A 12,632-nucleotide genomic window follows, 5' to 3' on the forward strand; every position below is an offset into this window, starting at 1 on the left:
GAAGAAAATGCTGCTCGTTGGGGAAGTGGTCTTCTAATACTGGCTTCTTTCCATACAAGTTACTGTTTCAAACGTAGAACATACCCTCTGTATCCTGATGCTTCAGAGCACTTTAGCATTTACTGCCCCTTGGCTGTTTCTTCTAGTTCCTTAACCATTGTATTTTTTAAAAAATAAAACATTCTAGTCAGTTGTTTCTATTCCCTTTTGCTCCATTCATATGAAAAAAAAATCCACATGCAGTTATACATGACGGAGATCAAACAGCTGTCCTCCACCATTCACCTTTTCCTGTGTGGCGTTACATGTGTGGGGGTGTTACATGTGGATATTGTTTTTCTCCATCAGCATGACCATAAACTGAAGCAGTCTGTTCTTGAGGCAGAGAACTTTTGAGCCAGTGTTCACACAAACAGCTTGTTCCTTGATCTTTTGAAATTAATTCCCGAGATTTCTATCCAGACATTGAGGGGTTGCATTCAGTCATAATATATGGCTGTTGTTATCCAAAGGACCCTTATTACCTTTATAGGCTAAGAATCTTTGCATTTCTTCTGATTTGGCATGTGGTTCTCTCATGCTGTCCTAAGGTTATGCCAGAAGGTTCAAATCAATGATTTAGCAGCACAAGAGAGAGAGAGAGAAATCTTTGCTTTTCCCCACATCAACTTCTAGCTTATGTTTCAATGTATCACTCACCTTTGCCTTCATATTTAATGGTTAAAATCTCAATATGCATATACAGTTACAGTGAAAATGTACATGTCAGGAACAATAAACCAGATCAATTTCATACTCTAGTATAAGCTAGGGAAAGCCTGTTTAAATGAGTACATTTTTAGAAGGCATTAAAAAGTTGAGCCCATCTCTATTCTTGAATTGGCATCCGGCTTTACCACTGTGCTCAGAATAGATAAGGCTGCTATGTATCTGTTTCTAGGAATGAAAAAAAGAATGATTAAGTAGAACAATGGAAGTAATTAACCTGCCAAAGATGGATGCATCTCAAAAACACAATAGTAATTAGAAGGGAATAACTTGGTAAACCAGCTTGAATCTGTCTGAGGCCAGACTGTCTGTCATTATTCCAGTCTCCTGAAATTTTATTCATGTATATTCAACCTATCAGATTTTTCTTTCTAATATTAAAAAATGTCCAAACCACGCCTGCCTAATGAGCAATATATGTAATTAGGACAAAGAGAGCAAACTAAGTTGTGCACAGCCTCTGTTTTCATTGATGTTCCAGGCAGTGATGAACAGAGAAATTGTCCCACGAGGCGTTGTGTATAATAAGTACAGACACTCCACTCATTTGAGCAGCGTTTTCGTGGAGAAATGTAATGAGGATGCATGGGGTGCTGTGATTAACTGAGTAAAAATATCTTTCATCGCTAGCTTGTATACAATTCCCCCTAAGATCTCTCTTGCTGTTAAATGAGCAATCACCACAGCACTCCGAATACCCTTGGCTTTCCTCTGATTTTGAAAGTTAAGCAGGTTTGAGCCCAGGTAGTGCTTGGATGGGAAACCACCAGAGAAAACTGAGTGCTGGATTGAAGAAGAGCTGCAGCTTAGTGGCAGGGCAGGTGCTTTGAATGCAGAATTGTAGATTTATAGAATAATGGAATTAGAAGGGACCTATATGGCCATAGTGTTCTACCCCCCCTGCTCAGTGCAGGAACTAAAATCGAAGTATATATTACAGATATTTGCCTAATTTTCTCTTGAATGCATCGAGCATTGCTTCCAAAGTAATTGGTTCCACTGTTGTACTGCTCTAACAGTTAGTAAGATGTTTCTGATCTTTAGCCATAATTTGTATTCCTGTAACTTGAATCCATTGTTACCTGTTCTCCACTCTGGAATGATCAAGAATAGATTCTGTCCCTCTTCTGTATGAGACTGTCTTTCCAATATTTGAAGAGAGCTGTTCTATCTCCCCTTAGTCTTCTTTTGTCAAAGCTAAACCTGCCCAGTTCTTCCAGTCCTTCCTCCTAGGGCTTGGTTTCCAGTCCCCTGATCATCCTTGTTGCCTTCCTCTGCACTTGGCTCCAGTTTGTTGGCATCTTGAAGGTCCCGGGTTAAGTCCCCAGGTGCTTCAGGTAGAATTAGGGAAGAACTCTGCCTGAAACCCTGAAGGATCATTGCCAGTTAAAGTTGACAGTCCTGAGATAGATATATCAGTTTTGTGACTCAGTACAGAGCAGCCTCCTGTGTTCCTAAGGATTTCTGTATCTCTTAAATTGAAACAGGTGGGCTGAGAAGGAACTTAATATGATGAAGCTTTTCTTTGATAACTTGGTACACTACATTCAAGCTGTCAGAGACGGACGGCATAAGCATGCATTGTAAGTATGATATTGCAAAGTCTCTTCCATTCACACGATATGTTTAACTCAGCTATGTTAAAATCCCCTTCTTTGTGGCCAGAATTGGCTCCTTGTTGCCAGAAACTATTTTTTGTGCCTGATTTTCTTGCTGCATTCTCATTCCCCAGTTTCTCTTTTCAACCCACATAAGCACTTGGGGTGGGGGTGGAGAGAGAGGCAAGGATTGTCAAAACATATATGCTGAATGAAAGAAGATGGAAAACAGGTGTGTTTGTGTGTGTGTATGTGTGTTTTTTAAAATGCTGGCATTGACTAAAGGAGCAAGCCATAAATTCATCTTTAAAATACCCGTCGCTCTCAGAGCAGATACAGAACAGTGTGTTCCATGCACAGTTCCTGCTTGGCAGCTGTTTGCAAGGGGGCAATCCATCGAAACCTTTTAGAAGCAGAAAGCACTGTTCAAAGCAAGAGGGGCTGGATTCCCGGGAGGGAAGTCACAGAGCACTCATGAACAAGATGATGGCCTGAGAGCTTAGTTCCTCTTTATATTTAATGTATAAACATAAAAGTAGTTCTTTGTTAAATGAGACCGCAGTGCGATAGTATAGATTTATAATATCTTCAATATCCCACATTTCATGCTCTCCCTCCTTTAAATGTTGTCTGGCACCAGTTGCTTGTTAGTGAAAATCTCAATTTAAAATAAATTCTTGTAAAATGTGCACACAATGGTAGTGGATGGCACCTAGTTTATTACAGAATAATCAGTGAAAGGCTCCTTGAGGAATAAATTTTTTTAATGTTTTTAATTTCCCTTTGGAATCAGTTATAATCCAATACTGTATGTCTAAGAGAGTAAGCAATAGAAGAATATGTTGTCAGTGATCAAGCATATCCTGGAATAACCTGTAACTTCAATGATAGGTACAGCCACAGTGCAGAAGTTCAGGTGCGCCTTCAGTTTTTGACATGTGTCTTTTCAACTTTGGGATCACCAGATCACTTCAGTAAGTTTTCACTCATTCTTCCAATTAGAGCAAAACAAACAAACAAACAAAAAACCTTTGATTTACTGGAATTTCTTTGGTGGGAATAGAATAAATATTAGTATTCTGTCAGATGGAATGAAGGAGAAAGGTAACCTACTAAAAGCATAGCACTGTTTTCAGTTAGTAGGAGATAGCTCAGAAATTGTGCAATAACACTGTGAAATTTTGTGTTGCCAAGCAGTGTAGAACCCCCCCCCCAATCCCCAGTAACTTTGTGGGATTTTCCAGGTAGCTATGATTTGGGGGACTGAGGTGATGTTTCAATCTAAATCATGATGTAGAGGAATTCAGTGGAAAGGGACAATGTCAGTACAAATTATCTCTCTTTTTTTACTAGAGATATGTCTTTTGGGGAGATGCAAAATACAGTGTCAGTACAAATTATCATCAGAACATTATCATCTATTGTTTTGCATCTCTAGGATTGAGTCTGGAACAAGTGGACATCCTGTGGCACTGTTTAGTAGAAGATTCTGAATGTTATGATGATGCTCTACACTGGTTTTTAAATCAAGTACGAAGTAAAGACCAACACGCCATGGGAATGGAGACCTATAAGCATCTGTTTTTAGAAAAGGTAGGAGATAAATCCACCTGAATGAATTTTTCAAATGTATCTAGAGATGGGCACAAACTACTGGTTCATTTGGCAGCTGAACAGGTGTTCTGTGCTTCCCAGCCCCGCCTCCTCTGGCAGGCGCCCTGTTCCACCTTCCCTGGGCGCTGCCCTTGAGTAGTCGCTTACCAGAGGTGGCGGGGCTGGGAAGCACAGAACACCTGTTTGGCCTAGAGTGGTCTAGTAGTCCAGATAGGCGGGGTATAAATTAAATTAAATTAAACAAACAAATAAACAAACAAATAAATAAATAAAACAGCCATCAAACCAGCAGTTTGTGCCCATCTCTAAATTTATCTAAATATGTTTTTGTTTTGTTTTTGTCATTTGAAAACAAGCCCTATTGTTGATTTATTGTTGCTTTTCTTCATATTCCCAGCAAATTTTACTGTTTTACATTTTTTTTTAGTATTCTAAGCAAAACCTGTTTGTTTGATTGCCTAGATGCCTCAGTTAAAGCCCGAGACAATTAGTATGACTGGATTAAACCTGTTTCAGCATTTGTGTAATTTGGCAAGACTGGCTACTAGTGCTTACGACGGTGGTACAAATTCAGAAGTAAGTGACAACACTCTGTTGCAATTTCCCTTCTCCCTAAAATGTAGATGGTTTTACTTATTCACAACAGGGGTTTCTTGAATCAGTGTTTGTCGCCATATGTCCTTGAACATGGAACTGGGTGGAGCTGTATTCTAGTGTGTAGAAGCACAAGTGAGGATGACTTTATTAGGTCTCTGGACAGAATAAGGTTGAGAGATTTGGAAAAATAGAAGTCAGTTAATTAATGTTAATAGAGGAGATGAGGTTTTTCTCCTACTCTATCTCATTAATAGCTGAGTGGCTTACGTTTCTGTCTGTGGGGCCAGAGGTTGGGAGTTCAATTCCCCACTGTGCCTCCTTGACAGGGGCTGGACTTGATGACCCATAGGTTCTTCTTCGTGGCCTCTCTGAAATCACACTAATGGGTTAATCTGCGCTTGCGCAGATGGTCTCGGAATGTTCTAGAGCTTAAAGTAACACTTTTGGCTCCGCCCCCCAGGACCTCGTGGTCCGCCCGCCCTAGGTTAGGAGTTCAATTCCCCTCTGTGCCTCCTTGATAGGGGCTGGACTTGATGATTCAGAGGGTCCCTTCCGGTTATAAGACTCTAACTGAAACCTGGGATATTGTACTCAGAGAAACAGTGCAATCTAAGAACACCGAATTTAAACACAACCAAGAGTATGAATAAGAGCCTCGTATGGCAGGTGTTATGCTTTGTTTCTTGGAAAGCCCTATTGGAATATCACAACACCAGCTTGAATATGAATCAGAGGAATTTGCCTCATTAAAACATTAATCAGTTCCTTAAAGAAAATATGTTGGGTTAAGTTGAGATTTTGAAGATTAAAGCATTTATGCATGTGAGAGCTTGTAGTGTCATAAGGGACAAAAGGCTTGCTGTAAATCGGAAATGCTTCCTTCTGATTTACAGCAAACCTTTTGTCCCTTAAGACTTAAATCTAGTGCTGATTCTAGTTGCACCACAGTCCTTTTACAGTGTAGTTGACCATGGTGGCCTGGGTCAGATGTGATAATGCACTGAGGTTTGAACAAGTCTAGGCAAGCCCTTCCCCCAGGAGCTGGGAATGTTTGTTTATTTATTTTTATTTATTTAATTTATATGCCGCTCGCACTACCCAAAGGTCTCTGGGCAGCCTACACCAATTAAAATACAATAAAAAGATAATACAATAAAATGTGTTCCATTTCCATTAGTTACATTACTTTCACTTTTGGTTTACTGGCCAAAATCTTGCTGTGTTTTAGGTCTTCATAATGCAGTTGGCATAAATAAATGAAGACAGTGTAGACATTTGCTGTTTCACGCTTCTACTGGCTTCTTAATCTGTGGTGCTTTGCTCCTGAAATTTTCATAGGTAGCATTACTCTGGCAGGCATAAATAACAGTTACATTACCTCTGTCAAGTACTGACCCTGAATCCTGAACTGTGATTAATATTAACTTAAATAAAGACAAATAATCTTTACTGTATTATCTTGAGACAAGCCAGCTTCATAAAATGAGATTCAGACTTGGTTTGTTTTAGCAGAAGACTAAGCAGAAGCCATCTGGTTCTGGGCATAATCTTACTGTTTATAGTTAAAACCAACACTAAAGCTTCCAATTTCCATTTTGTGGCTACTCTGGAATGTTTGCTGTCCAGATGTGGTGGACTGCAGCTCCTGTTGGGACTAACCAGCAGTGACAATTGCAGGCCGACCACAGCTTATTTGCTGTTAGGTCTAAACAAGGAAGTGTGTATTCCTCTGTGTAGACTGTAGCAGTCCAGACATATTACTTGGTGTTGTGGAAAGCACTCCTATGACCCACAGTGGTATTTGTGTGGTCTCCCAGATAAAAGAAATAACTACTTTCTTATTTCTTTTTATAGTTGTGTGGCATGGATCAGTTCTGGGGCATTGCCCTAAGAGCACAGTCTGGAGATGTGAGCCGAGCAGCAATACAATACATTAACTCCTATTATATTAATGGTATGAAAACTCAGTTTGAAATATTCTTCTGTCTTGACCTGAGTGAGATATTATATATCAACTTTTTTTTCTTATAGGGACAGAATACATTCCAACATATTTATGGAACTTCTGTTTTTAAATCTTTTTTTTTTTCAGGAAAAACAGGTCTGGAGAAAGAGCAAGAATTTATTAGTAAGTGCATGGAAAGCCTGATGATTGCCTCTAGTAACCTTGAGCAAGATGCCAATTCAAGCCTCACCATTATTGAACGAGGGCTCCTGATGCTTAAGACACATTTAGAAGCTTTTCGGAGAAGGTGAACAAAATCAACCATACTACTAAATACAGTGTAACTGAAGGAAGCAGACAGTTATGAAAGCTCTTTGTGGGGGTTAGATTATCAGTCTTCCTTATGCTAGCTGCAGGGGTTTTACGTTAAATCTAGGAATTTCAGAGATGTAAAGAGAACGTAAAAGCAGTAAATTTTATTGTATAATCTATGTGTTTTATTGGATCTGCTTAAAATGGACTTTTATTCAGTGTCACAGAAAGCAGGGTAGACTATTTCAGAAAACATGAACTCTGAAAGTGGAACCAGTGCTGAGACTCTTGGAGGACATGGATAATTAGCCCATGACATTCTCAATGGAGAGCTCATTCAGCTATCTCTCAGATGCTGCTCCATTGCAAACCCAGTTTGATATTTACCCTTGGGTGGGCTGTTCTTCAAAATAACCCAAGTCTGAAGCCTCTTTGCAACTCATGAAGCAATGTTTCATTGTTTTTCTTTGGATTGGGTCAGGAATGTACAGAAGCAACAAGGGATAAACATAAAAGGAATATGCAGCTTGGGGGTTGTATGCGCACACCCCCTAGAACTTGAGTACAGCCTCTCAGCCCCTGCACCCACACCCCCCAAATGGAAATAAAAATTGGCTCCAAAAGGTCTTTGTCCTGTTGAGTTTTGAGGATCCGTGTTTCAAGATCGCTTTCTTGGACCCCTATTCCTTCAATTATTTTCTCTAAAGTGGACACCAGGGAGCAAGAGAAACCCTTTTTAGTTTTATATTATAAAATATTTCCAGGGTGGGTACATAAGCATCAGATGCAGGTCCAAGGATGGTGGGTGGACATATGGTCCCCCTGGGCCTTCGAACGGTGCCTATTCCTGGACTAAACATTTCAGCCAGTATCCTGTTCTGCATGAGTGGAACACAACACGTGGTGTGTGATTTTCACTTTAGACATGGGGAGCACCAGTAAAATCATACCAAGTGTCCACTGGCCTAAGGAGAGGTATGAGCATCTTTACAAAACTTTCTTTTTCCCAGCCATTTCCGGAGTTTCACAGTGCTGAGGCTTCCTGCAGAGACTTCTCCCTGCATCCTTGAAATGTCCCGGCTTCCTGTGTAAATAAAATCCCAGGCTCCTTTTCTTTATTCCCTGCCTTCATTTGTGTGTGGGAAACTGTCAAGTTTTGCACAGCTTACTGTCCTTTGAATCCTGGAAGCAATGATACAGTTCTTTGGATCTCATTGCCTATTTTGGCCCCTTTTCTCTGCCCTTTCCTCGGGGATCCTGTCCAGGAAAGATGCCATTCTATGTAGAAATTATAACAATACCCTGGCACTTCTTCTCTACCCTCCCATTGCCAAAAAAGATCATGAAACTCCAGAGGACCTTTCAAGGTTGCACGCCAGATTTCTTTAAAGAATAACACCCACACAGAGAAATGTACTTGCAAGGACCAGAGTTCCCCCCCCCTCCTTAGCCTGCATCTGAGGAGGAGAGGCAGAGATTCACATCGGTACATGATGCCTCCTTAGGCTACCTCCATGTGTCTAGACATGCCCAACAGTGTTGAGTGAGTAGAAAGATGCAGCATGATTCTCCCCTCAAGAAGTTTGTTGGACTCTCCTAGATTCTTGATCTCTCCTGGACTTGCTCAGGTCCTAAAGCTTAAGAGTGAGATGGAAAGTCTACAAGTGCCTCCAAAAATGGTCTCAAGTAGTTCCACTTGTATAAGCCACAGATTTCTAACAGTATTTCTTTTGATGATGGTGGTGGTGATGTTTTTTTTCTTCATTAGATTTGCATATCACCTGAGGCAATGGCAGATTGAAGGTACTGGGATAAGCAGCCATTTAAAAGCTTTAAGCGACAAGCAGTCACTGCCTCTCAGAATTGTTTGCCAGCCAGCCGGGCTTCCTGACAAAGTATGTTGGGGCTGATATTATTTTTAATCATTTTTAAATGCCGCTGTTTTTTTCCCCTCCCTGTTTCTTCTGAACTAAGCCCATGCTATGTTTCAGATGACGATTGAAATGTATCCAAGTGATCAGGTAGCAGATCTCAGAGCTGAGGTTACGCATTGGTATGAGAATTTGCAGAAAGAACAGTTAAACCAACAAGCTCATCTGCAAGAGTTTGGTCAAAGCAGTCGGAAAGGTGACTTTCCAGGTAAGTCCAAAAAAAGTGGTGAAGAATGTGAGGCAAGTAGATGATAGATGATCTCTCTCACACACTTGCTTGGTTCTTCATATGCTTGATGATGTAATGTGATTTATTTATTTATTTATTGATTGATTTATTGATTGATTGATTGATTGATTGATTGATTGATTGATTGATTGATTGATTGTATTTATACCCCGCCTATCTAGCCCTATCCTTGACATCAGAGAGCGATCATTTGCATATGTGTTAGGAAGAATCCTCAATTAATGACGCCAAAGCATTGACTGCTGGAGTGTTCCTGTATAGAGGGTATCTGAGTCTGATCACACCTTCTGCTTTTGAGGACATTGCTGGGCAGGAGGTGTTTTGGGTTATTGTCTTTGATCAGAGACTGGAGATGGGAGAGATTTTCTCATATCCTGCTAGTCTTTTCAGCTGTGGGAAGGGTGTGTGTGCTCACAGACATCTCTGATTATTGATAGGCGATAACGGGAGAATTTCCCCTGTTCCCAGTTGGTAGTGGAGGAGGGAATCAGAAAGGGTGGGGTGACCCCTAGACCTTACATAAATACTATAACTGGTGTCTGGGTTATTGGTACATGTTTATTTATTTATTTTATTTATTTATTCAATTTATATGCCGCCCACACTACCCAGAGGTAGTGGGCTTAGGGTTCTCCTCAGGTAATAACTGCTAATTGAAATAAATTGTATTGTTTAGATACTTTTTTTTTTTTTGCCTCTTTGGGCATACTGTTTTAAATTTTCAAAATGATTCTCTCTCTGTCTCTCTCTCTCTCACTCACTCACTCACTCTCAAAATCTTCTCTCCAAAATTTAGAAAAAGTAATGTTACTACTATTGCTGCTAACTGCTGGGTGGTAGTTATAGTAGTAGTAGTCTGATAGGGGAAATGAAACCAAACTAGTCCATCAGTAATTAATGAATGGGGTCAATTTGAGAAATGAATCATTTAATATTTACAATATTATAAAAAGATCTTGCCTTTTATCACAAGTGTCAAATAATAAATCCAAACTAAAAAAAAATCAAGTTTTGTTCTTTTTTTAAGGTGGTCTCATGGGACCTGTAAGAATGATCTCTTCCGGGCATGAGCTAACAACTGACTATGATGAAAAAACTCTTCATGAATTGGGATTTAAAGATATGCAGGTACTGACAAATACATACAAGAGGTCACTGTTCCACATAATGGTCACATACAAATGATGGCTTCTCGTTTATATACCACCATCACTGTCCATGCTTCTGTGCAGAGCTTTATGAAATATATAAATGGATAAAAATCAGGCAGGTCCCTGTAATAAAGAGCTGAATCCAGACGGTGAGAAAGACAGCAAGGGGTTCTGTTGTTTCTGTAGAGTCATTTGTAATCCACATTGAGTTTCTCTACTGAGAGAAAGACAGGTTAGAAAATAAACAAGGTTCTGTAGGTATGTTATCAGTGGTTGTGCTTCTTTTAAAAGTGTATATGTATATATTCTCTTTTGTTGCTTCAAGATGGTGTTTGTATCCTTGGGTGCTCCGAGGAGAGAGCGGAAAGGTGAAGGGGTCCAGCTTCCAGCCTCCTGCTTGCCGCCCCCCCAGAAGGACAACATTCCGATGCTCTTACTTCTGCAGGAGCCTCATCTTACCACACTCTTTGATTTGCTAGAGATGCTTGCCTCTTTTAAACCTCCCCCAGCAGAAGTGGCTATGGAAGACAGTGAGGTAAGGTCACTTGAGTACTCGTGTAACTGCGTGGATTGATGCAGCGAGGTCCTTTGTTAATCAATACATTATAGGCATAGGTGTAAATACTTTGTAAAACATGGCAGGTCCTGTCTTCAGAATCAGTGGCTTCGATGGAGTGCATTCATGACCTTCCTGCAGTGTCCTTTGCTTACTTATTTTTATTATTTTGGGTGCTTATAACTTCAGTTTGGGAAGATAAACATCTTAAAATCCTTCACTACAATTGTTTCGTTGAATCAACTTAGTTCTTTTGTGTCTGCTCAGAGTGCAAAATGTGAGGAACTCCACCTTCATGCAGAAAATCTTTCAAGACGAGTCTGGGAGTTATTAATGCTGCTGCCTACATGCCCCAATATGCTCCAGGCATTTCAGAATATTTCAGATGAACAGGTGAGTAAAGAGTCATTCATTAGGTATTCACATCTGTCAATTTAGAAGTTTGGTAGCTCCTAAGGTGTCGTCACACCCTGTTTTGAGGTCCTACAGACTTGTTTACAACCTGGCACTGTGATTTTATTTCTGACTGTTTCAGTGGCCGTGTCCTCTTATCTGACCAAGAACTCAATTACAGTATTGATATGAAAGCAGTAAAAGTATATCTAGGGCTTATTAACTGCTGAAATGATGAAGATCCATGGATATGGATTCATATACTTAATGTATAAAAAGTGCTTTGTGTTACAGTACAACATGTTAAGGAAGGTCTCCTTCCACCACTGAACAGCAGCGGGTAAGAACTGGTGTGGTTTCGCCCACAGAATGTCAGAGTAGAATCCAGGAGATGGGGATTTAAATCCTCATTCAGGCATAGGAACTCACTGCAGATTAGTAGTAATAAACCACACCTTGAACAACTCACATACGGACCCACAGCTAATATTATTTCATGCTTGACTACTGTAGGAACAGAGTGGTTGGACTGGATAGTTATTCTGTTTGTTTCCTAAAGTCCATTCCAGCTCTTCTTAACTTAATGTTTGAAAAGAAGACCATTTGACATGGCGAAGGGTTTCTTCCTATTTCCTTCCTCCTGCATGTTGCCGGGGGAAGCAAGCTATTTTCAATTTAATTCATAAATTCACTGGCCTCTTCTTCAACTGATGGAATATCAAATACGCTTCTAGCCATATAGCATATTCCCATCTTATTTTCACGTTGGACTCTGGAACTCATAGATGGTCCTCAAAGTGCAGCCTAAAAACCATCCATTCATGACTTAGCAGAAATACCTCCCAGTAGATATAATTTGAGTTCAGTGCTGCTGTTGTAAACAAAAACACAATGATTATAATCAGATGGTTCTCCCACTGTCTTATATTTGGTATGTTGATGTTTGTTGCCTTGTTGAGCATTAATTTTTGTTCTTTTCAAAGGGTAATGATGGATTCAATTGGAAGGATCTTCTGAGAATCAAAAGTGCCCATAAACTTTTGTATGCCCTTGAAATAATTGAAGCTCTCGGAAAACCCAATAGAAGAATACGACGGGAATCCACGGTATTGGCAGTCTACATTTCAAAATTCCATGTTTCTGCACAGCATGGGCTGCCTCTCATGTGTTACTTACTTATCTAATAATATATTTTTGTCCTTATCTATAGGGGAGCTACAGTGATCTGTATCCAGATTCTGATGACTCAAGTGAAGATCAAATAGAAAATAGTAAAAACACATGGAGCTGCAAGGTCCGGTATTGCCATGTTAATATGCCATCCTGGTAACAATATTTGTGTGTTGATGTCCTTCAATGTCCTTTCTTTTGAAATTGGTATAAAATCAAGAATTTTGCTTCTTTAACTAGGATTTTATAGCAGGCGAGTCCAGGGTGAAGCTCAGAAGTGCCTCACATACTGAAATCATTACATTATTTATTTATTCCAATTCAAAGTAACCTTTATTGGCATAGAA

At 39.9% G+C, this 12,632-nt stretch overlaps 1 protein-coding gene across 1 annotated transcript in view; it reads left to right on the top strand.

The window, feature by feature from the left end:
* USP34 (ubiquitin specific peptidase 34) overlaps window positions 1-12,632 on the top strand; it is a 120,981-nt gene that overhangs the window by 58,575 nt on the left and 49,774 nt on the right. Inside the window, exons 20-32 of the mRNA XM_072986991.2 lie at window positions 2,256-2,351; window positions 3,258-3,340; window positions 3,805-3,959; window positions 4,443-4,556; window positions 6,432-6,531; window positions 6,670-6,829; window positions 8,603-8,729; window positions 8,826-8,973; window positions 10,043-10,143; window positions 10,492-10,701; window positions 10,990-11,115; window positions 12,099-12,221; window positions 12,326-12,409. Coding sequence (XP_072843092.2) covers window positions 2,256-2,351; window positions 3,258-3,340; window positions 3,805-3,959; window positions 4,443-4,556; window positions 6,432-6,531; window positions 6,670-6,829; window positions 8,603-8,729; window positions 8,826-8,973; window positions 10,043-10,143; window positions 10,492-10,701; window positions 10,990-11,115; window positions 12,099-12,221; window positions 12,326-12,409 — 1,627 coding nt within the window. The remainder of the gene's footprint in view (window positions 1-2,255; window positions 2,352-3,257; window positions 3,341-3,804; window positions 3,960-4,442; window positions 4,557-6,431; window positions 6,532-6,669; window positions 6,830-8,602; window positions 8,730-8,825; window positions 8,974-10,042; window positions 10,144-10,491; window positions 10,702-10,989; window positions 11,116-12,098; window positions 12,222-12,325; window positions 12,410-12,632) is intronic.

The sequence above is a fragment of the Pogona vitticeps genome, chromosome 1, assembly GCF_051106095.1.
Source record: "Pogona vitticeps strain Pit_001003342236 chromosome 1, PviZW2.1, whole genome shotgun sequence".
In the NCBI taxonomy this organism is placed as follows: Eukaryota; Metazoa; Chordata; class Lepidosauria; order Squamata; family Agamidae; genus Pogona; species Pogona vitticeps.